This window comes from Amborella trichopoda, chromosome 6 (genome assembly GCF_054954075.1).
Source record: "Amborella trichopoda isolate Santa Cruz 75 chromosome 6, AtrichopodaSantaCruz75HAP2 v2.0, whole genome shotgun sequence".
Taxonomy (NCBI): domain Eukaryota; kingdom Viridiplantae; phylum Streptophyta; class Magnoliopsida; order Amborellales; family Amborellaceae; genus Amborella; species Amborella trichopoda.
The window spans coordinates 52,978,372-53,003,859 of NC_142341.1; the positions used below are offsets into that span (position 1 = coordinate 52,978,372).

Consider the following 25,488-nt stretch of genomic DNA (forward strand, 5'->3'; position numbering starts at 1 on the left):
CCCTAATTTGATTGTTTATAGCTTCGCACTTATATAAACTTTTTCCATCATATATATACATATATGTTATAATTTATATATTTATTAATCTTTAATATATATAATTAGTTTGCTTTTTAAAATTATATTTAAACTTTATAATACACAAAATTGGAATTGATTTGGAACTGGATCCAAATCCAAATATTATGGATCCAATCAGATCTGGATCTGGATCCAAATCCGATTTATACTTTTCGGATCCAAATCCAAAAGCGGAATCAGACCCAATCCAAAAATTATCATCCATTAAGTATATCTATTGTAGGGATTGAGCTCTACCATCTTGAAACATCAATGACAAATAAATAAAATTAAATGTGGAGTAAAACAAGGAACTGATAATCTCTTGCAACCAGAGAAAGAGAGAGAGATCACTTATTAAGTATATTAGTGTAGGGAATGAGTAACAAATTATTAAATGTGGAGTACAACAAGAAACTGAGTCTGCTAAAACCTGGCCAATGCATCCTTGCTTATTTTATCCTTGGTGCCCTATTGAAATTTTTAGATTTTGGGCCTTTGGCAGTAAACTAACAAAGTATCTTGTCGTGGTTGTGTTTTCAATCTGACTCATGTCAAGTTCTATCTTTATTTTATGAGAGGGGTTTAGATGCGTCCAGTGTTGCACATGTTATAGTATGCCTTTTCAAAATCTAAGTTGAAATAGGATTCCAGGTGAAGAAATTTTAAAACTTCCGATCAGCTATTTACGTCGTTGTGATGATCATGAATATGAAAAATGGATATTTGTGCCTCTAAAATGGCCTATCTTATACTTTTTATGGACCATTAATTTCGATTATTTAAAATCATTGAATGTGCATTGCTTTTTGAACTCCAAATTCAGCATTTCAGGTGGAAATGGAGTCATCTTGATTTGAGATATGTTTCAGGACACAAATCCATGACATCCACGGTGGACACACGAGTCTTCCGACTCACCAAATACATTTTTTTGCATTTTATTCTTTAAATACTTAGCTACAATTGTAACAAATGGTTTGCTCAAATCCACGGTAATTAGTTTAAAGCATGTGTAATGGATGAATAATTCAGCTATGGCTGAATCAATTGCACTTGAATCATGGTGGCCTATTAAATTTGTAGTTCTTTAATATTAATTTACGACAAATGACAAACCACCAATTAAAGGATGGGATTTAGGTAAGCCCGAGGACACACGTGTTACAGTGATCCGCCTCTTAGTAAAAAGTCTAAGCAGGTCTATCATCTGGATCATCACAATCATGAATTATCAAAAACTAAAATTTGAGCATTAAAAGTGGTATTTTTTTTGGACCATTCATTCTGTTTATTCCATTTGATTTGAAATGTTAAAGAAGTTCCAAAATCATGGATGTGAGACACATAGATAGGGAGTTCCAAAATCAGGTTAGGGTGGCAATGGACCGGACTCGTTACCCGAAAGTAGACGTGATCTGGTCCAAAAAATGGACCTGGGTCATGTCGAGTCCAAATCTTGTATTCGAATACTATTCAGGTTTTTAAGGTCCATAGATATTTTAATTTTTAGATCGGGTTCGATTGAGTCTAGATTCGTCGGGGACCAACCCGACCCGTTGCCACCGCTAAAATCAGGTGGATGCAATAGTGAGCTACTCACCAAACACTTATTGCCCATTAATAAGTTCCATTGGAATTAATTTATGACAAATGACATAACGTGGATTGGGAAAAACAAAGGACAAAAATTGAGCTGCCCAAAAAGCATTCTTTAAGTTGGATGGAAAGTTTGCAATCTAGATGGCATTTGTCCCACCTCATGTTTAGATCTAAGGTTCCCATGAGCAATTAGAGAGAGATCCATACCCTTCATGTTTAGAGAGAGAGAGAGATCTATACCCTTCATGTTTAGAGAGAGACAGAGAGCTTGGGTTGGCTCAGACCAGCCGAATTAGGACCAAGTTGGGCTCAAGTCAGGCCAGCCCATTGCCAGCCCCATGCAGTGAAGGAAAGGAATGCCATCTAAGAAAAAGCAAAGGTCACACTCAAGAGAGAGAATTAAGACCAGGCTAGAGATTACCTAGAGAGAAACATCATGATGTACGGACATAAAAAAGGAAAATAAAGGAAAATATTTTGTTAGGGCTGTAGCATATTAAAGCCTTGTTTCAAAACTCCTCGAACATTGAAGTTATGTAAGAGTGGCAATGGACTCGGATCCGACCCAGGATCGAGGGGCAGACTCGATCCGAATCTGGGTATGGGTGAAAAAATTAGACCTAGCAGGTCGGATCGAGGTCCAAATCTTAGATCCAAACATAATTCGGGTTTAGGTCTGATCGGGTTTGGGTTCGGTAATTTTTTTTCAGGTCCCAATATATGAAATACTTTTTGCGTCCCACATTATATTTTCCGGTCAAGGTCTAGGTACCTTATCATTTTTTTGGGGCCACATCCAGGTCTAGATTCGGGCGGTCCGGACCCGACCTATTGCCACCCCTATAGTTATGGAGTTGGAAAACCTTTAAATTGATCATTTTGGTCTTGACTATTATGATTGTTAAAAAAAAAAAACAATGTTGTTTGTATAGAGCCGAGGCTCTAAACAATCAAATTAGAGCCCACCTTCAAATAGTATCGGGAAACTGGAAATCTTTGACTAGCCCTAAATTATATTTTCATCTTTAATTATAAAATTTAGAGCTCAAAAAATATGAAAAATTACAAAAAAACCCCTCAATATACACTATCTACGCAATTTACCCCCATCCAACCCTTTGTCTCACTTTTTCCCCTACAACAACCTTCCTTCGTAAAAGCCCCCAAAGGTAAAAAGTTGTTACTTTTTGGACGGAAATACCCTTTATGTATAAAAAAAATCAATTGGCGCTTACTATCAGGCCCAAGTAATACATCGCCGGAGCGCAGTATATAACTGCCGGAGCAAACTGTCCATAACATACTGTTAGAGCGCGTATGTATAGAGCACCGGAGCACTTTGTAAGGAATGCTAGATCTCCATATGCACTGCCGGAGCGCTGTGGCTCTAGAGCCTCTATTGTCGGAGTGCCTTAATAGACTGCCAGAGCGAAATGTCTCCAGAAGGTATACTGTAGGAGTGCATTCATCTACTACTGAAGCATTGAATATAATGCCGGATCGTGCTATTACATTACCGGAGAGATGTGGTTCCAGAAGCCCTATTGCCGAAGTGTCTTTATAGACTGTCGGAACGAAACGTCTCTAGGATGTGTATCGCCGTACCGCATTCATATATTGCTGGGGCACTAAACACACTGTGTGGCGTGTAAAAAAATGGTAGTTTAGTCTTTTTTTTCTTATTCCTTTGGGGTTGAGGGAATTTTTTGCGAAGAAAGGTTGTTGTGGGGAAAAAAGTGAGAGCAAAGGATTGGTTGGGATAAGTTGTGTAGGTAGTGTATATTGGAGTTTTTTTTTGTATTTTTCCCTAAAAAATAGTGTAGATGGAGTAGATCTATGAAAACTTGAATTATTTAAAAATTCAGGGTCGAAAAAATGGGTTATAAGATACACTACTTTCAAAACTTAAAATCCAATTTTTTCCCGAGGCCATGTATCTTGATATCGAGGTGATCAATTTAAGGGTATTTAAGCATCAATATAACCTCTTTTAATAAATTTTTTAAGATAAGCTTTAACTTGATTATTTAGAGCCTAGGCTCTATATAAACTTTTTCCTAAAAGAATCTAAGATTCCAAGCTTTAAAAACAATGTACATTATGTCATATTATATAGACGATTCACTTCGCTCTAAAACTAAGTGTTTACCAATTTGTAAAATCTGTAGGTTGTTTTTTTGAGCTTCAAGTTCCATTGAAACTTGATTTTACACCCATGGGAGATTTCCGATTCCTAAAGTGCTCTATCGAAATTAGTTAAACTATCAGGGGTATTCTCATTGGTCAAAATTTTAATTTTATTTGTTTATAATTTAATGCCTTATTTACACCTTTTGCAAGCCTGAGAAGGCCATTGGGATTCGCAGCCTCTGCGCCTCTTCTGGAGGCTTCAATTAGAAGGTAATAATAATAAAAAAAATGACCTATGTCATTTGATTTTTTTATTTTTTTTAAATTATGTCTTGTTCATGAATTTCGCTTTTTATTGTGGATTTATTCCAAATTTCTCAATTCAATCTAGAATTTCATCTCAATTTTTAATGCAAATATTTATCTGCAATTTTATGGGTTTTTATCGAATTTTACAGTTATAGTGCGTGCAGCTTTATGTTCTGAGGTTTTGAGAAACCCGAGAAATTATTGACGATTATTTGTCTTTCGTTTTCAAAAACCCTGTTGATAGCGATTGTTCACTAGTTTTCCTGAATTGTTCAGTTTTTTGGAGAGGATTCTCTTGAATTATTCAACTCTGCACTATGCACTCTATAATGTGATAATTTGTTTTTACATATTTTTTTTTTGTTTTTTCATTTTCATGTTTATGACGATATTACATAATTGAATGCTTTTTTTTTTAACAATTTTTTTTCTCTGCAGGTTTGTCCTCTAATTCTACAATCTCTCAGTTTTGTTTAGAAACCTAAAATCCACTGTAACACTTATGCTTCATGTCTTCCCAATTTTTATCTGAAACCGCGGAATTCCTATCTAACATTGCATTAAATTTAATTCATTCATTGATTTGGTCTTGTCTGGTCTCCTAAACTCTCAGACTGAAGAAAAAAATGAAAAATCCTAGACTTCGCTGATGAATTCGTATTCAATGCTAAATTTACAAATTGTTTTGTTTGTCTATTTATTCATTTTTGAATTCAGGCTGGTCCCAAATGATACATTCATCAGACTCAAGCAGAAGGTGAATTCCTTGGTTTTTGTCGAAAATTTAAAAGGTATCAAGGAAAACTAAATTCCCCGCAGAGTTTTAAAGGAACAATAACTATTGGGGACAGAGAAATAAAAAATGGGGGTTATGTCGAGGCGAGTGTTGCCGGTTTGCGGCAGCCTCTGCTTCTTCTGCCCTTCTTTGCGAGCTCGCTCTCGCCAACCAGTGAAGCGATACAAAAAGCTCTTGGCCGACATTTTCCCTCGATCTCAGGTCTATCCTTTTTGCTCATTTTCCTCCAATCCTTTCCCTCATGTCTCAATTTTGAGAATGATCAATCTCTCTCTCTGTCTATTTCTCATGTCCGTTTCTGGTGCTTATTTTCCTCCAACTTTCTCTCTCCCCCTCTTATGTCTCAATTTTGAGGATGCTCTCTCTATATCTATCTATCCATATCTATGTTTAGCATGTAATAATTGTGCACCTCTGTCTGCTTAGTCGGTTTATATCTTATATGCCTTCTATATTAGTCTCAGTTTTAATCATTTGCACAGTCTTAGTTTTCAAATCATCCTATAGCATTGATGTAGGCGCACTTTTTTTTTATTTGGTATTGGCTGTTAATATGCATGACAATGCTCTTTCAGTTTCTCTTTCTGATGAGTTTTTAAATTCATATCAGGAACCCAATTTGGTTGTTTGGTTATTTAATGGGAAAATTATTGGGTTTGTTAGTACATTTAAGAAATTTGAGGAGATCACACAAATTTGGTCTCGAAACATATATTTTATATACATTTTGATTCATGGTTATTTTTAATGCCTGCTTATAGACCTGTGTTATAACCCTTTCACATTATGATTTACATCATCACAATTTTGTCAATTCACTTGTGTGTATTATCTGTGTGGTGCAGGATGCTGAACCAAATGATAGGAAGATTTGCAAGTTGTGCGAATATGCTGCAAAAAATCCACTTCGTATCCCAAAGGTTTATTTATCTAATTTACTTGTTTATTGCTATATGCATGCTTCACTTTCATGTACCATTTACAAATATGTTGGAAGTATGTTTCATCAATTGACCTTTAATTGGGCGAGACATCTACTGACTTAAGATTTTTTAGGCTATGATCTCTCTCTCTCTCTCTCTCTCTCTCTTCTCTTTTGAAAAGTTATGTATGCAAAGGCAAGAAGAGAGTCTACCCATAGACAATAAATTGAAATGGGAAGAGAGTGGGCAGTCATACAAACGCTAATGCACCAGATTCCATCAGAATTCCAAAGAGAGCTTATGGAGAGTTATTGATGTACTGATTTACACTTATCTTGAACATAATGGGCATATCTGTCATGGAATTGGAGTAGTTAGCTGTTTGTGAAATGGTTTGAAAATGTCATATTATTAGTGCAGTATGTAGTAAACAACATCCCTTCATTTTTATCTCTATAGCTTCAATAGACAATAAAGTCAGCAAAGGGAAGCATCCATCTATATGATTGAAGCTTAATACATTGATTAATATACTAGCATTCATATCCATGTGGCCTGAATAGTATTGCTATACTTTCTTGACTTGACTTGAGCAAGATGTAGCTATGGTACGATGAAATGATTCTGCTTTTTTATGTCATGTCTAGCATGATCTGGTTGTGGGGAGGTTCAACACTAGGTTGGCTTCTTTGAAGGGAAGTCCTTTCATGATGATAATGTTGATCAGTTGTTGTAGCACTGTTGGTGGTTTGTTTGTTTTTAAAAATTTTCAAGGTTATCAAAACTTATTTGTGTTTATGGTGCTTTGAGCTTTTGTGTTTGAACTTTTGATAGCTTAGATGGTACAATAGGGTGCACACTATTGGAGGCAAAGACATTGTTTGATCTGTAAAACTGACATAATGGTGCTGGAGGTCTTTATGGTACCTATTGAATCATACATCATTTCATGAGTTAAATCAGACTAATGGAGGAGGGTTTGTGTTAGTCCCAGGGGAAATAGTTTAGGATACTGCGGTCATCATAGTTTGTATATATTTGGCGCATGTCATATTGCTGCATGCAGTAAGCATTTTCTTTATGAATGGCTCTTAAATGTTTTGTTTGATATTCATTTGATTCTTTGTCTTTATATTTGTGAAGGTAACTAAGTGATTTCTTTTCTGGCGTGTTTCAGATTACAAAATACCTTGAGCAAAGATGTTATAGGGAACTGCGAAATGAACACTTTGGTTCGGTAAAAGTTGTTCTATGCATTTACAGAAAATTGCTAGCTTCATCAAAGGAGCAAATGTAAGTTCCTTTGAAATGTTATTATTCCTTTCCCTGTTTGTAGAGAATTATGTTTCTTGGGTCTTAAGTTATATACTCGTCTGGATGATTGCGCACGTGTCTCAATGTGTGTTTAAAAGCTGGTTTAGTATTTTAAGTCATGGATCCTTGGCCCTTGTTAGGCTGTTAATTTGCTGAAAACCATTTCAACAATGGTAAGTTCTGGACATTAGGGTGACAGTGCCAAAATCTCTCTATATAAAATGTGGATGCATATCATAATCAAAATTTATGCCTAATTCTTATCTTTTTTTTTGTTGTTTTTTTTTCTTTTCATTTATATATGATAATGTCCTAAGTCCTTGCTTTATACCGACAATGTTGTTGGATCTTTGCTGTTCAAAAAAAAAAAAAAAATGCAAGTCGTTGGACTTTCTACATGTGCATTCATGTTTTCATGGTTTCAATGTTTTCCCTAGTTAAATGTCACTATGTTGTAGTTATGCAATGTTCTTGTATTCGATTTTCGGAGGATATGATTAATATAAGCTCTCCTTATTGGAGTAGACAGAAACTACTCAATGCATAGGGCTGCCAATGGGCCGCCTGGCCCACGGGCTTTCAGGCTTGGCGAGACCACAAATAAGGTCCGCATGTCGGTCCTTGTAGAATTATTTTCAGGCCATACCGGGGTCAATCCTGCCCGGCCCGATCCTGATCCAAAAAAGAATATATATTTATATAAATTTATACACACACACACACACACATATGTATATATATATATATATATATATATATATATATACACACATGTATATATAATACATCTATATATATATATATATATATATATATATATATATATATATATACACATGTATATATAATACATCTATATATATATATATATATATATATATATATATAATATCTTTTTATGTATTATATATAAAACTTTTATGTATTATATATAAAATATGTCATCATCATCCTTGGAGCCTTTTTCCAACTATTTGGGGTCTGCTACACAAATCCTGCTCCGCCATTCTGCTCTATCAAGAGCCATACCTTTAGTGAGGCCATAAGTCCCCATATCTTTTCTCACTACTTCCAATCATGTCCTTTGGGGATGCCCTTTTTGAACCTTCCACTTGAACTAAGTCGCATTTCCTAATAGGTGTTGTAGTAGGTTTGTGCTGCACATGTCTAGCTCACTCAAGTTTACTTTTTCTCATCTTATCACCTATTGGTGCCACATCGGAGTTCTTTCAAAGGTATTTATTTCGAATTCTATCCCTTCTTGTCTTGCTACTCATCCATCTCAACATCTTCATCTCAACTACACTCATCCTATAGGTATGTTGCTTCTTGATCGCCTAACGTTCCGCCCATAAAGCAAAGCTGATCTCATAGCTGTCCTATAGAACTTGCCCTGCAGCTTCATTGGCATGCGGCGATCACATAAAAATTTGGTTGAGCATCTCCACTTCGCCCACTCGACGCTAATTCTATGTGGAATATCTTCCTCAATCTCTCCATTTTCCTGGATTATCGACCCAAGGTAACGAGAGCGCACTCTTTTTTGTATTTCTTGACCGTCATTCTTAACTACTTTCTCGTCTCTACTCCTATTAATATTAAACTTGCATTCCATATACTCTTAGTCCGGCTAATTCTAAAACCATTGGATTCTAGAGTATCCCTCCAAAGTTCTAACTTTGTGTTGGGATCGTTTTGGGTCTCATTGATCAAAACTATGTTATCTGTGAACAACATACAATATAGTACGTCATCTTGTAGGTGCCTAGTTAAGTCATCTATAACTAAAACAAAGAGGCATGGGCTCAATGCTGATCTCTGATGTAGGCCTGTTGTCACTGAAAACTCACTCATCTCTCACTAATTATTTGCACATTAGTTAGTGCTCCCTTGTACGTATCTCTCACGAAGTCGACATAGTATCTGGAGACTCATTTCTTTTCCAACACCCACCAAATTAAATCTCGAAGTACTCTATTATATGCTTTCTCTAGATCAATAGAGACCATGTGGAGGTCTTTTCCCTTTGTCCTAAATTTCTCTATCAGTTACCTAAGTAGGAAAATAGCCTCAGTTGTTGACTTCCTAGCATAAAACCGAATTGGTTTTCTGATACACTCTTTTTATGCCTTAGTCGTTGCTCAATCACTCTTTCCCACATCTTCATAGTGTGACTCATAAGTTTGATCCCTCGATAGCAATTCTATATGTCTCTTTTATTCTTATAAATAAGTACAATAGTACTTTTCCTCCATTCATCTGGCATTTTCTTTGTTCTCAACACCTTGTTGAACAACTTGGTCAGCCAGTCAATGCCAATCTCCTCCATGCACTTTCTAATTTCTATTGGGATACCATTTCTATTGGGATACCATCTGGTCCTAAAGCCTTTCCTATCTTCATCTTATTCAAATCTTCTTTCAATTTTATATGAATTCTATAAAATATGTATTTATACAATTTATATTTTTATGGGTTTATATATTTTGGCTCGAGCTTGGCCTAATGCTTTTTTGGGTTCAGTTGGTGGTTTTTTAGATCTAGGCTCAGCCCGGGTCTAGCCAAAATAATTTTGGATGACTTGGGCCAGGTATGGCCCAGGCCGAGCCCTAGGCATAAGTTGTGACGAAAGCAAGGGTGGCTCAAGAATTCTAGAACTCTGGCCCTCGTAACCAAAATCAGTCTCTGTGACATTGAGTTACTTCCTTTTTGCATGTGATACACTTAGGTGGCTAATTCTGAGTACAAGATAAAAACTGAGTGAACTTGTTCACTAGTTCCTATATTGGAGTCAATGAAATCATGCCAAGTGTTTCCTGCAATACTAAGTGTGAAAAGTCTTGTGAATGGGACCATGATGGAACCTATCCCATTTGGAGTGTCCAATGATCAATCGGAGGTACAGCAGAGCAACCAAAATTTCCAATCAGCCTTCCTTGGGACTCTTGCCCTTATCTGGTCGTACTAATGCACCTTTTCGATTGAGAGATTGTGTCCTGCCTTGTGCTATCTCCTAGAGAGTCCTATCCTTGTTAGATAAATTCTCCTTCGGCAATTTGGATCAAGAGATTGTGTGCTACCCTGCTCTTGCTCCCAGAGACACATCCTACCAGTTTTTGTTCCTGAGGGCAAGGGGTTGAGATGGTAATGGGGAAAGCTAGGAGGTATCAATCTCTCTATAAATTGCAATGGGAGATATGAGTTTATGTCACATCCTACTAAGGGTCTAAATTTTGTGAACCCTTTCTGAGATTATGAGTTTATGTCACATCCTACTAGTTTTTGTTAACTGAGGCAAGGGGTTGAGATGGTAATGGGGAAGGCTAGGAGGTATCAATCTTTTTCTATAAATTGCAATGGCAGATAAAACTTCTAGCAATAGTTAATTCCAAGGGTCCAAATTTTGGGATCCCTTTCTGTGATTATGAGTTTATGTATCCTGTAGGGACCTAGTCATACAGTCATGCCTTGACTCTGGGAACGAAAGGAGTTGATGAGTTGTGGCCGCAGAGTTTGGTGGCTTACGGTGAAACTTGTTGAGCTGACATGGCAAGCCTATTAGCATGAGTGACTAGCTTGACTCTTATTGTCTGAGTCATTTAAGCTGGAAGTGTTCATCCAAGGTGGGAAATGCATCCCGAGCAATATGATTTGAAAGAAAACATAGAAATTTTTCAATTTTTTTGAATCATGGGGAAACATATGGGAAATGAGCTTTCTCATTCTATAGGTATGTTTCTCTCAATCAGAAGTGGATTCACCATTACATGGGAACCACTTGCCAATTGTAAGCTAATCTAAAACACATTCTCGATGTTTTATTCTTGTTGGTTGCATGTTTAATGATTAAAATTGAAGAATTTGGGTTTGAAACCTTTTTTAGCATTTGCTTACATTTTTCTCTAGCAATCATCTGGATTCCTAATATTATAGATTCTCGTTGCTTATTCTTTTGTTATCTAATGATAGTCATTATTGAAATCATGGATCCGATGGCTAACCTTGTAGAAGCATAATGTTTCTCTGTATAATCATTTTATTCAGATTTGTTAGTTGTGAAAGAATATTCTAATGTGTTATATGATAGTTTTTGATATTGTTAATACCTGATTCTTTGGTTATAAATGGATGCTGTATTGTAAAATCTCGTGATGTGTTTTTGATTAATTTTTGGTTTATGAATATCTAGTTCCTTGATTATAATAGGTCAACTTGCTTGATTTTCAGGCCACTCTTTGCCAGTAGTTTATTGAGCATCATACGAACCCTTTTAGAACAAACGCAACAAGATGAAATGCTCATTTTAGGCTGCAATACTCTTGTTGACTTCATAAATAGTCAGGTATATCACGCTTGTCTTCTTGGATTAGTTTTGGGATTATTTATTACTGTCTCTATGTACTATTTATGTCAGAGAATTGTCAGCATAGACTGCTGGATTGTACTATTGTCCAGCTGTTGGAGAGTTTCTTCATTGATCATCTAAATGTCTTTCCTCACTAGTTAATTGTTGAATGGAAATAGGTGGATGGCACATACATGTTCAACTTAGAAGGCCTCATACCTAAACTTTGTCAACTCTCTCAAGAAGTGGGGGAAGATGAAAGGGCTCACAATCTGCGTTCAGCAGGTTTGCAAGCTATAGCTTTCATGGTATGCCTGTTTCTTTCTTTTCTGTATTGCTTTTAAATGGACTATTGCAAGCATATTTATGTTTTCTTAATCATCTTTGACATTTCTCAATGTGTGTATGTGCTTGCTAATGGAACTTTTATTTGGCTATTATCAAACTGAATGTATTATAATTTATAATCGCATACAAAGTGGAAACTTCAACAATCAGAATCTTTTTCTTGAAGAACCATAGAGAGAATTTCCACTGGTATTTGGCTAGTCCCATCATAATCCATGTTACCATTTCGTTGGCTATAGGAAGCAGTGAATTGTTTATATTACACAGCTCACTTTACAGATTGTTGTCATGTAAAGGGATGTATACCATGGTTGTTCTAGGCCCCGTCTTAAGGTAACTTCCATTCTTGATAGTAAGATGATGTCACTATGGACCTATCCCAAGTACCAAGTTTTTAATGGATGGGAGTTTCTGGATTCTCATATGATAAAACTACCACAAGAAGGAAGGTGGAGTGCCTAACTTTGTGAAATCGTATATGTGCCTCATTTAGTAATATTATAATATGAATTTTTTGCTATGTTGGGTGGTTTCTGAATATTCTTGGGTTAGATGTCCTTATAATCTGCCATATTGGGTGGTACAATATCCTTATTCATGTGCTTTACAGATCAAGTTAATGTTTCTATAATTCTTTACACACTTATTATGTATGATGACTTACCTCTAGTTTATGTCTAATATTTCTCCAGCCTGAATTATAGGTGTTTGCACCTTAATGGTTTGTCTGTAGTCATATAATTTTGTTTTTGACCTTTGCGTTTTCTGGATGGTTCTTGTTCTTCTCCCACATAAATGCCATTTGAAAACATGTATGCTTCTTTTTAGACTAAATTTTCTTTTGTTATATTCAAATGTTTTCTTCTCTTCCAGGTACATGCTGTCCTCTACATGCCAACATGACTTCCTCAATCTTGCTATTTACTAGAATGATCTTATTTTCGTGATCACTTTCAGTCCATGAAATGTTTTTCTTGCAGCATTTCCATTTTTTGGTTCTTGTCAATTGTTCAAATGGAGGAGCTTAAATTGACCATATATTGGTGCTTTCTTGATGCATAAGCACTTCCCACTTTCAATTCGTATTAGCATCTTTGTAATGTTTTCTTTTGAAATATCTTTGGAGCAATGATTTCATGCAACCGTTGTAAAGTAATATGATGCAACAACCTTAAAAAACCATCTTATGGCCATTTGTTTGATCCAAATTTTGAAATATACACTCTTTTCATTCGAATGAATAATCACAAAAAAAGAAAATTTGAAAACACAACCTAGAAAGTATTTTTTTAGCCCAATTAACATAGGTCGTTTATTTTGGTGAGATGCTTAGATCTAGGCCTTAGAAGGATTTTTTCATTTCCAATTTTTTTTGAATGGCTTTATTATCATTAGATGAACAAAGTTAAAAAAGAAAAAAATGATTTGGAGTTTATAAAGGCTAAGATCTTGAAATTCACAAAATGAATGGTCTAGATTCGTTTTTGGAGGGGACTCATTTTGACCATATCTAGGGTTCAAATTGAACTTTTTTTTTTTTTTGGGATTGATTATTGAGATGAAGAGACTGTGTGCAAAATTTGGGGTCATACAAATACCACAGACATGGTTTTCTAGAAGTGTCATTGCATTATACTATGATACAACCGTTGCATTTGATCATTGCTCATATCTTTGAGAAGTTTGAGTCTATGAGTAATTAATATCCCTATACATTGCTTATGCAGTTTTATTTTTACATGCAGGTGTGGTTTATGGGTGAATGCTCTCATATTTCTGTGGATTTTGATGATGTAAGTCTTCAAATAACTTGCCTATATTGTTGATTAGTATAGTACACTGCTTTCCTTTCCACTACTTACCTTTAGGTGGGCCCCGACCAAATTTGTCAATTTTTAACATTCAACTTTCTTGTTAACTCCCAGGACAAGAGCTTCACAAATTTTTATTTTGGCGGATTTGAGTTGGAGAATTGATTTAAATAAATCAGCATGTTCTTTTAATACTGCAACTTAATCTTTCATTAATTTGTTAGAAGATTCATTATTGAATTGCTCAAGATAATTATGCATATGGATGCAAGGAATGGTATATGGAATTGAGATTCAGGAATTTCCAGCTTGGAGGACCTAATTTTGGCCCATTTAATGGATATTTAAAGCATATTTTTTGGAACTTTTTGGGAAAGTATCATTTGATTTTATAGTAGTCCCTCGATTATTTTTCCTATCATGCGACATTAAAACTTAGAAATATCTATTATCCCGTCCCCTCATTACGTCTCTTCCCATCTTTTCTTATTTTTACCTCAAATAAGTGCCTTAACAAAATTTATATTTCTTACCCAATAAATCTTCTGTATCTCTTCCCCATCCCTCCCTCCTCTCGTCCATGTTGAGAGAGAGAGAGAGAGAGAGAGAGAGAGAGAGTTCTCAACACTGACGAGAGGAGGGATAGGGAAGAGAGATAAGGTTTATTGAGAGATATGTGGAGAGATATGGTTACAACAAAAGAGGGAGGACTTGCAAAGGAGTTATGTTTTGTTTAGGGCACTTATTGAGGTAAAAATAAGAAAATGAGGGGAAGAACAAGAGGAGGGGTGGGATGATAAATTTTCTAAGTTTTAGTGCAGCATGACAGGAAAAATAAGGGAGGGGCTACCATGAAATTGAATAATTTTTTATGGATCAGTATAATATTTGGAGCTACCATGAAATGGAATAATTTTTTATGGATCAATATCATATTCTCCCAATATTTTTCACTAGCTACAGGTTTGCTATTTCAGCAGATTGCTCATAAGGGATTTGGGGATTGTAATATGAGGCGTATTGCTATACTTGAGTCTAAGTAGTCGGCTCTTATGCCATTTCCAGTGAGTTATATATTACATTGAGGGTGGCTTAAGCTAGACAATATGGGCTTTAAATGTCCTAACTTCTATCAGACTTTTTGTTTTCTTTTTTGGTAAATTCTAAAATTTGTCAGCAATCCTTGTTGCACATTATGTATTCAATTCCAAGTTCAAGTATAATAATTCTAATAATTCATATGCATAGGTCAAAACTGTGTGGAACAGTTGTTGCCACTTATTCAGGGCATGTTTCATTTTAGACATTGGGAGGAGGGAACAATGTTTATTCTAAGGTTTCTTTTTCTATAACTTTTTATTGGAATAAATCTACCTGGAATTATTTTTCTGTGTTTTTTTTTACTGCTAATTGGTGAATTGTCTCACATTATTGTTTTGCTAAACAATAATTAACCAAGTTTACTGCTTAGTTCCATATGTTTGTTTCTTCTGGTTCTGTATAGTATTTCTCTAACTCGCCCTTTTTTTTTGGTTTGCAAAGTAGATTGTCTCTGTGATCTTGGAGAACTATGAATCTTTCCAAACAAGCTCAGAGAAATCCGATCAGGATAAGCCATGTTCTCTTGACTATAAGGTGCTGGAATTTCTCAAAACTGGGGACAATGCTCCTCCCATCTCAGAGCTCCTGGAGAATGTTCCATCTTTGCCACAGACTGCTCATGCCAAGTGTGAAATGGGTGCCTTATTATATGAGTTGATGTACTTTATCATTTTCAATTCATCAAAGGTTTTATTCATTCATTCCATCTGGCAGGGATGATGTGGGAAACCCCAAATATTGGTCAAGAATTTGCTTGCACAATATGGCAAAGCTATCCAAAGAAGCAACTACCATACGGCGTGTCCTTGAACCTTTGTTTCGCTATTTTGATAAAGGAAATCATTGGTCGCCTCAGAATGGGCTTGCTTTTATGGTTTTGTTGGATATGCTTTTGTTGATGGAAAAATTGGGTATGATTGGATTATGAAGTTTTAACTTATCTTAGTATGTAATTTGTTCCATAGTTTCTAATTATGCACTTCCAGTTATTTTGTCATAAGGGCAGAACTTAAGTAAATTTTGTCTGAAATGCAGGACAAAATACCCACTTTTTGCTGTCTCTTTTAATCAAGCATCTTGATCACAAAAATGTTGCCAAAGAACCTAATCTACAGGTTGACATTATTGGTGTTACCACCCGTCTTTCTCAGTACTCAAAGCTCCAAGCTTCAGTTGCAATTATTGGTGCAATCAGTGACCTGATGAGACATTTACGCAAGAGCATGCAGTGTTCTTTTGAGGCGACAAATTTAGGTGATGACATCAATAAGTGGAACCATAATTTTCAGTCTTCATTGGAAGAGTGCCTTATACAGCTGGCAAATAAGGTTATACTGAAGTTTATCTTTATTTCTTCTTTAGCCAGTCTTCATAACATAAAGCAGCTTTTTACTTAAAAGGTGGACAAAAGATTTTTATTTCAAACAGAAATTCAACTGGAGGGTAGTTGTCTCGTTCTTTGTTAAGAATATAATCATTATGGTTCCAGATCTCTAATTCTGCTAGATGCTTTTCTAATACTATGGCACATTTACATTCAGTTGCGTGAAATATTTATAACCCATGACTTTCATGTATTTGAAATAGAAACACACTCAGCATTTGGTAGTCTACCATGAACTCCTGATATTATGAACAGTTGGGTAGGATGGAATAGTCATGTTTCCAGGAGTCTATTTTATTCTTTTTGCCATTCCTGTAATAGATGAAATCTGGGTGAAATCTTTTCACTATTCCCTTAAAAGACCATCTTATCGAATTTTCAGGTAGGAGATCTTGGGCCTATCCTTGATATGGTAGCTGTGATGCTGGAGAATATCTCAACTTCAACCATAGTTGCTAGAACAACAATTTCAGCGATTTATCGTACTACACAAATAGTGGCATTCATTCCTAATGTATTGTACAACAGTAAGGCAAGTTTTACTGCTTAGTTCCTCGGGCTTTAGAAATTTTGAATAGCTAGTTCATAGAAATTTGCTGCTCTCACTATCTATTCTTGTCTTTTTGGACTTTTAGGCTTACTGATAAGATACTTCTCTTTGTGCATATCAGGAATTTCCTGAAGCTTTATTTCATCAGTTACTGTTGGCAATGGTCCATCCAGATCATGAAACACGTGTTGGAGCTCATCGTGTGCTTTCTGTGGTGCTTTTACCATCTTCAGTTGCCCCTCAGATTGGGTCAGTTTCTTCAGAGTCACCAAACGGACCACTTTCAACAACTGTCCCTGGCCTTTCTTCATGTGCTGGTCTTTTTGAAATGATCGTAAAAGAACAATCTTCCAAGCTAGGTGCATTGCCGGGAGGAAAATACAAAGGTAATATGATGGAAGATGGAATGAAAGAGAAATTGGTGCAATTGGGTGTTGATGCAGGAAACGAAAAGGTGAACAATGATGTAAAACTGTACACAGCTCATCCATCTCAAAGTCGATCTTATAGTATGAAGCTATCTTCTCCACGTTTGGTGACAGATGGAGGAACTATTACTGAGACTGAGAAGGATGCTGTATGATATGCTAAACTCTTCCCAAGATATTTACCATTTTGCTAAATTAGTTCTTCCTCATTGGAGTTTGCGGATGCTTTCCTCTTATCTTGATATCTGTTTTTTATTTATTTTTCTTTTATGTTTCTCCAGGAGCCAACTTCACTTCGATTGAGCAGCCCCCAAATGAGTCTAATGCTTTCATCCTTATGGGTTCAAGCAGTATTCCCTGAAAATGCTCCTGCAAATTTTGAAGCAATAGCTCATACTTACAACCTCATTTTATTGCTTTCTCTAGTGAAGGTGAGAGTGCTGCTTTTGGTGTCTTTAGTTGGCCACCAATAAGTTGATTATACATTTTTTTTGGCTTTTGGAAGTCTTCTTTCTGTTATTTGGATGTTGGTAGACGGCCCTTTCAATTTATGTCCACTTGATCTCATCATGTTTGTTTGTGCATATTCATTCAAGACATGGGTGGAAGTGCCTAATGGGCAAAATCTTGCTTCACACATTTTCCGGGACTAACCTGAATCAAGCCTTTTGTAAAATGTTTATATGATACTGAGATGATTGGCATCCTTTCCACAACAGAGCACACCCAAGATTTCCTTCCCAGAAAAAAAAGTAGTCATAGCCATAGTTTAAGATTTAATTGTTCAATGTGCTCTGTATTCTACTCTCCTGGTCATGCTTGTATTAAGTAGCCAGAAATAATAATTGTCCCAAAGTCTTCTAGAAATTAAATTAGTCTTTTTTTCCTAGCTCTTGATTAACAATGTAGGTCTACACTCCTTAAATAAAATATATTGAATTTAAACAACACCACCTCTCTAACCCACACGTTCACATTCCATTATATGAGATTCATTGTTAGTCTCAAATATTTGACTATTGTGGCGTCTGTCAGATGACTGGAATTACTTTGATTTTGGTGTCATTCTACTTTTTATGAACACTTTTCTTAACTATTCTTACCAAAACAAATATTATTTTCCTTCATCACAAAGATATTCTTCCAGCTGCCATTTTTTCAATAATACAATTGCTTTACTTTCTAGTTTCAGTTCCTCATTTTATGATCGGAGAAAAAAAAAGAAAATTATCCTCATTTTGTTTCTCCTTATATCTTCCTCCCTTTGCTCTTCCACTTCTTGAACAACGTCATGGCTAGCCAGATTCCAGGATAGTCATCTGCATATTCCATTCATTATTCATCACTTGCCTTGCAAAATGTTGTCGTGGTATCTTGTTATAATGATCCCAAAATAAGCATAAATCGTCAGCTTGCTTTCTTGGAGTATGGTGATATTATCATATGGCAAAATGTGAATAGCTAGATCTGTGAGGTAATGAAAATTTCAAGTATAAATATAGTGATTTAATAAGACAACTTCATCTGATGGTTTCATGTGCGTGTTTGCAGAACTCAAGTCATGAGACTCTAGTTCGAGCATTTCAGCTTGCATATTCTCTGAGGAGTATCTCCCTTGAGCGGGAAGGTATCTTACTCAAAATATTTGAGCCTTGTTGGTATTCTTGATACTCCATTTAGATGGTTTCTCTTAGCATTAAAAGTTTGTTCTTTTTGTTTTCTTTTTCCTGCTAAGTTTGTTTTTGTTATTTCTGTGCATTTATAGCCACAATATGGTAGTTGCAATTGTTGAATCCATTCTTGTAACGTTGCAAATGTTGAATCCATTCTTGGAACGTATTAACTTAAACCTGTATAGATGGAAAGTTTGGTCTACATCCTGATGATCTTAGTTCGCTGCAATTCATTTAGAAGAAAAATTATATAAATGTTACATTATGTTATATGTGTCAAACTGTCGTTGTCATTTGTTCATTGATGGTGACAACTGAGGAATGCAACTGGCACAGATGTAATCAAATTGAAGATAAAAGTATAAACAGGTGTATTTTCCTTGAAGATAAAAGGGTATTTCATGGTTATGGGTTGTACCTGATTGAGGTTAATTAGAATTCTTTGTAGTAGAATGTAACAAAGATTGAGATTATGATAGACAGGAAGGATGTTATGTCCTCCAATACATGTAATTTCTCTCTCTTCTCTCTCTCTCTCTCTCTCTCTCTCTTTTTGTGACCTTTCCAATAACTTTTTTATACTGATCATCTTCTGATAATCATTTGCAGGTGGTCTACAGCCATCTCGTCGACGATCTCTCTTTACATTAGCAACGTGTATGCTTATATCTCTAGCAAGGATTTACAGTGTTATTTCACTAATTCGTATTTTAAAGGCACTGCTTACAGATAGAACGGTAGGTAACTTGTTCTCTTGGTTGTAAATATTGCAATTTTGTACACTCTAGTTGAATATTCCCATGTGGTGGTGCCAATTGATCAATGAGAAACTGGGACTTAGTTACATTGGAATCTAAGATGTTTCTTGGGAGATTATGAATCTCCTGCACTTGAGTTTAAGATTTAAAGTGATACCTATTAAAGGCATGAAATTCTTGAATGAATTGATCAAGTTGGAGCTGGATAGTTCGTATGTAATCTTGCAAGGTTGTGTCTATTCATGTGACAGCTTGATCCTTATCTTCACTTGGTGGAAGAGAACAGGCTGGTGGCTGTTGTCCCATCTGGGAAACCTGTTTATGGATCAAAGGAAGACGATTCTGCTGCACTGAAATCCCTCTCTGCAATTGAAATCACAGAGGAACATTCAAAGGAATCTTATGTCTCCCTCATTATGAACAACTTGGGATCTTTGCCAGAGGTAGCCTCTTAGGGTTGCCATGCTGCTGCTTACTTTTTGCCTTATTTATGATACGCTGAACATTTTGTACTCCAAGTCTAAATGATGTTAAAGAAATATAAACTTGTAGATGAGCCATACTTGGAGTGGAATCACATTATGATCCAATGTACCATGTAATAGCATTGTCTGTTGGGTTCATCACCATCCAATGAGATGATAGATGGTGATGTTGAGCATGGGACACACCAGAACAGTATGACCCCAATGGTGGGTGCCACTCTTTTGACCCCATCCATCATGTCGTTGGCTGTGATGAGCCAATGGACTATGATTTGCCCTTGTCCATTGGATTATCGTACACTTTTCATACCTGTGAATCAAATAATTTGCTGTTTCATTATCAAATACTATTTGGGTAGGTCGAGTCCTCGAGCATAAGGCAACAGTTACTGGAGGAATTTGCACCAGATGATGCATATCCTTTGGGGTCACAGTTGTTCATGGAGACCCCCTGGCCATACTCCCCATCTGCTTCAAAAGATCAGAAGCCTTTTGATGAGGTTATGCATATCCTCTGGTTAAAAGTTTGCATTCTGAAATTCCACGAGTTAAATTTGTGGATTGTTAAGGTCCTTCTAACAGGTCTAATGTTTCTTTGATGCAGATCATGTCTACATCTTTCTGCACAGATGATGATGCTTCCTTGGAAATGTTTGGAAACCAAATCAATGACAGTACACAGCTCTCAGACTCTGAGGTGATAAATGTCAATCAATTGATTGAGTCGGTACGTGTTACTGCTTCATTTCCGAGCTCCTTTTGTATGGATATTGGTTATAATGTGGACATCTGAATATGTAATGTCTGCTGTGATTAAAATGGAAATTTGAAGCTTTTGTGTTATCATATGATGATGATCTATTTTATTTATTCTGATAAAATGCACTAGAATGCATGATTTATTCCAAATCTCTGTCCGATGCAACTGCTTCTCTAAAATGTTTTAACAGTTTTATCACATTTTGGATTACTTTTGAGTTGAAATTTGTAACACAACATCGATTGTTTTTTGAGTTCTAGCATAGGATAAAGCTGAAATGAATAATTCTGACAAAAGGTTATGCATGCCTTTGTAATTCTTTCTCATCTGAGTGCCTAATTAAATGAGGGAAATCATGGGAATGAATCTTTCATGTTCTTTGTTGAGAGATGTCAACGAGCACATTCAAATGGAGATTTGGGATGCAAGCTGATTAGCCATTCTCAGTCCACATTTAGCTTCCTCCCGTGTCTTTTCTATAATGCCACTTGCACAACAAAGAAAATGGGGATACCAAACTTCTCCATCCACTCCAAAGACATACTTACTATGAATTCTCCAACTGTGGTATAAGAGGGTGATCTATAGGTTTTTTTCTTCTTTATTGGTGAAGTTTTTCATGGGTTTTCTCAAACACAGCCAACCTTCCATAACAGTTTACAGTCTGACCTACTTGAGTCTTGGCAAGAAAATTATTAGCATAGACCGAGTAATTGTAGAGGAAATTCTTTGAAAGGTCTAGGATTCTTCTCTTCTTCCCCCGCCCCCAGCCAAACTATTTGCATATCTCGCATTCGAACTTGCTGCTTCAAACCCCCTGCTCACCATAAAAAGGAACATCATTTTTGGGAAACCACTAATTTTACTAGTTTGTTTTGGGTGGTCATGTGACTATTTTAACTTCTTGTTGGTTTTATCAAATCTTTTTAAGATTTTTTCCTCAAAATGATACTAATTTCTTTCATTGGTTAAGTAAACTTGATTCCTCTGTAGTCTCTACTAAACCAAGTGAAATTGAACTCGTTTCTGATTATTGAAATCAAACTTATTTCAGCAATCATACCAACTTTTACACGAGTCGCATGTTCTTGTCAATCAAGTACACGTCTTTTAACTTATCCCAGTAGCAGATGCCTTAACTTAATGTGGAATCAAGCTGAAATTTTGTCACTGGTTTACCTTGGCTATGGATATATGAGGTCTTAGTTTTTGTAAAATTTGCACTGGGGTTTTGCTTTTTATAATTCAGTCCATGTAAATTTACATATCTCTGCTTGCATAATGAGTAAATTTCTTCAGGAAAAAATAAATAAATTCTATCTATTGTCTTTTACCAATTGAAAACTTTTCACAGGTTCTTGAAACTGCCCGACAAGTTGCAAGTGTCCCAGTTTCCATGACGCCTGTGCCTTATGATCAAATGAAGGAGCAGTGTGAGGCCCTTGTTATGGGGAAACAACAGAAGATGTCTTTGCTTATGAATGGCAAGCATCAAGAAGACTTGGTGTTATGTGATTTGCCACAATATGAAGAAAGAAAAGGCCTATCCTCTCCTCAGAAGGTGAGATCATTTAAAGAGATCATTCTTTTTCTAGTTTACAAATTCAGCTTCTATAAACAACTGGATATTTACTAAAATAGCCCATAAACAAATTGAACAAATAGATTTCTTTCTAAATTGAATTATATGCACACTCCAAAAATAAGGCTCATTTTTCCATTATCATCATTAGAGCTTTTTCTCAACTATTTCGGGTCAGTATGCGAATCTAATCTTGCCATCTGCTCTATTAAAGGCCATACTCTCAATGAGGCCATAAGTCCTCATATATTTTCTCACTACTTCCAATCATGTCTTCTTGGGCTTACTTCTTTGCCCTTTGTCAGCCTTTCACTTGAACCAACTCACACCTCCTAACAGGTGCTTTACTTGGTTTATGCTGCACATGGCCAGCCCACTTGAAGTCTATTTTTTCTCATTTTATTACCTATTGGAGCCATACTTAAGTTTTGCCAATTGTATTGATTATGAATTCTATGCCTTATTGTCTTGCCACTCGTCCATCTCGACATACTCATCTTAGCTATGCTCATACTATGTGTATGTTGTTTCTTGATCATCTAACATTATGCCCCATAAAGCAAAGCTCATTTCACAGCTGTTGTATAAATCAGCTTCATTGATATGCGGTGATCACATAACACTGCAGTTGCACATCTTGACTTTCCACCTAGCTCGAATTCTATGTGTGACATCTTCCTCAATCTCTCAATTTTTCTGGATTTTCGACCCAAGTTATCAAAAATGCATTCTATTAGTATTTCTTGGTTATCAATCTCAACTATTTCCTCTTCTCTACTCCTATTACTACTAGACTTGCATTCCATATATTCTATCTCAGTTCGGTTAATTTTAAAACCATTAGATTCTAGAGCATCCCCTCCAAAGTTTGAACTTTGTGCTGACAACCCTTGGATCTCATCGATCAAAACCATGTCATCTGCGAACAACATACAACACCATGGTACCTCATCTTGTAAGTACCTAATTAAGTCGTCCATTATTAAGACAAAAAGGTATGATCCATGATGTAAACCTATTGTCACTGAAAACTCACTCGTATCTCCATGAGTTGTTCGCACTAGTTAGCGCTCCCTCATACATGTCTCTCACCAAGTCGATATAGTATCTAGAGACTCTTTTCTTTTCTAATACTCACCAAATTAAATCTCAAGGTACTCTTATCATAAGCTTTCTCTGGATCAATAAAGACCATGTGGAAGTCTTTTTTCTTTGCCCTAAACTTATCAATCAGTTGCCTTAGTAGGAAAATAGCCTCTATCGTTGACCTCTCTAGCATAAAACTGAATTGGTTTTTTGATACACTTGTTTCATGCCTTAGTTTTTGCTCAGTTACTTTCTCTCACAACTTTCATATTGTGGCTCATAAGTTTGATCTCTCGATAGTTTGCACAATTTATGTCTCCTTTGTTCTTGTAAATTGGTACCACAATACGTTTCCTTCATTCGTCTGGCATTTTCTTTTTCTCAACACTTTGTTGAACAACTTGCTCAGCCAGTTATTGCCGATCTCCCCAAACCTCTATTGGGACACCATATGGTCCTAAGGCCTTTCCTAGCTTCATCATCTTTTAAGCTTCTTTCGTTTCTGATATCCTAATCCTACGAATGTGTCTATGACCTCCTCTTTCGTTTTTCGTCATTTGATCATCATCATCATCATAGGCTTTTCTCAATTAATTAAGGTCGGCTATGTTCGTCATTTGATAATTTTTGAAAATAAACTCTCCACCTCTCGTTGACTTCTTTATCCTTTACCAAGACCATTTGATCCTTTCTATCATTTTTGCTAATTTGAAGACATCTTTTTCGCCGTGTCTTATTTGTATAGATTATGATATGTCTTAAGTTTAGCCTTACTATTTGTTTACCGTTTTTCTCAGCATTTTATATTTTTTTAAGTTTTGATCGATTTTATTACATTGCCAAGTTTTATAACATGATCATTTTTTGTTAATGGCCTATGAGCCTCATTATTCCACCACTAAGTATCATTATCAAACATTCTTTTCCTTCAAGTTTCCCCTTAAACTTCTTTTGCCACTTTCTTAATACAGTCAACCATCTCATTCTACATAATATTGACCTCATATTCAAAGTTCCATTTTCTTTCTTTAACTAATTTGTCCCTAAATAATTTTGTTTTCTCATTTTTTAAATTCATCACCTGTAGACAAGCTATGTTTACTCCCCTTCGTCTCATTTGTACCTACAAAACTCTACGCTCGTACTTGTAAGTATTCCTACATCGCATATGGCTTGACGAATTCTATTATCTTGGACTAACTTCTTTACCTGCGCTCATCCAGAATACCATGGGAACCTTTGCTTATTTTTCACCGTAATAGGGCGGCGGTATGGTGCGTCGCTTATTGGGAACGCCCTAGCAAACCCTTACTCATTTCTTACTATACCCGGGTTCCAGTATAACACGTCGCTTATGGAGAATGCTTTTAGCATAATTAAATAACATAGATTCAAGATTTATGGAAAGTTTTGGCAAAGTTTTATATTGACTGTCTACCTTACACAACCCACCTCCTTTTGGTCATTTATCTTTGCTTTATTTATATTTATCGGGAAATAAACTTTTCAATCTTCTCTCATCTGTATTTTGATATTTTAAAGATTATGGCTTATTTTGTTTTTAATGCCATTCACTGTAATTTCAGAAAATATATGATACTAGGAGCTTAGAAGAGACAGATGAAATACGAATGGTGGTCGATTGTTCCCTGTTTTGTTCAAGTGAATATCAGCAATCTTTCCGGCTGCCGCCTTCGAGCCCATTTGACAAATTCTTGAAAGCTGCTGGGTGTTAGTTGAATTGTCGGCTCCCTATGTGTATGTAATATCGTGAATCTCCGATTTCTAAAATGAATTGTAATATTTTCTTTCCCTATTTATAATCATTTTTTAATTCATTATTTGTACTTTTTGTCTCATATCTATGAGTGTTGTTGAAATTAAATGTGATTGTGTGAGATGGCCAAAGGTGGCTTGTAGAGAAAAACTATGTATATGGTGAAAGCTTTTTGAATACCCTGAAATTAGAATTATACATCAAAACATCTTAATCGATAAGTTTTTATGCATATCACAATCTCCTGTGGAAAATTTATTTAA

General features: G+C 35.8%; 1 protein-coding gene across 5 annotated transcripts; it reads left to right on the forward strand.

Moving 5' to 3' along the window:
• Window positions 1-3,998: 3,998 nt before the first annotated feature.
• On the forward strand, window positions 3,999-25,457 carry LOC18448561 (protein SEMI-ROLLED LEAF 2). Of its 5 annotated transcripts, none has more exons than XM_088869382.1 (19): window positions 3,999-4,065; window positions 5,746-5,820; window positions 7,001-7,116; window positions 11,365-11,479; window positions 11,662-11,790; window positions 13,576-13,623; window positions 15,187-15,368; window positions 15,457-15,653; window positions 15,778-16,070; window positions 16,509-16,658; window positions 16,798-17,253; window positions 17,386-17,535; window positions 18,656-18,731; window positions 19,387-19,514; window positions 19,787-19,978; window positions 20,380-20,520; window positions 20,625-20,747; window positions 22,135-22,341; window positions 25,035-25,457. In XM_088869382.1, coding segments are annotated over exons 3-19 (2,739 nt in total). In that variant the 5' UTR covers window positions 3,999-4,065; window positions 5,746-5,820; window positions 7,001-7,114; the 3' UTR covers window positions 25,185-25,457. The 5 variants fall into 5 exon arrangements, 4 of the variants coding, with proteins under 4 accessions (XP_088725508.1, XP_088725510.1, XP_088725507.1 ...); XM_088869384.1 differs by having other exon boundaries at window positions 4,014-4,065; window positions 11,662-11,767; XR_016057441.1 differs by lacking the exon at window positions 3,999-4,065 and adding an exon at window positions 4,956-5,101 and having other exon boundaries at window positions 19,822-19,978.
• The last annotated feature ends 31 nt before the right edge of the window (window positions 25,458-25,488 follow it).

Coding starts and splice junctions, on each gene's coding strand:
- LOC18448561 (XM_088869381.1), top strand. CDS start 4,967: ATGGGGGTTATGTCGAGGCGAGTGTTGCCGGTTTGCGGCAGCCTCTGC. Junction 11,791..13,575: donor TGCAAGCTATAGCTTTCATG/GTATGCCTGTTT, acceptor TTTTACATGCAG/GTGTGGTTTATGGGTGAATG. Junction 17,536..18,655: donor TATTGCTTTCTCTAGTGAAG/GTGAGAGTGCTG, acceptor GCGTGTTTGCAG/AACTCAAGTCATGAGACTCT.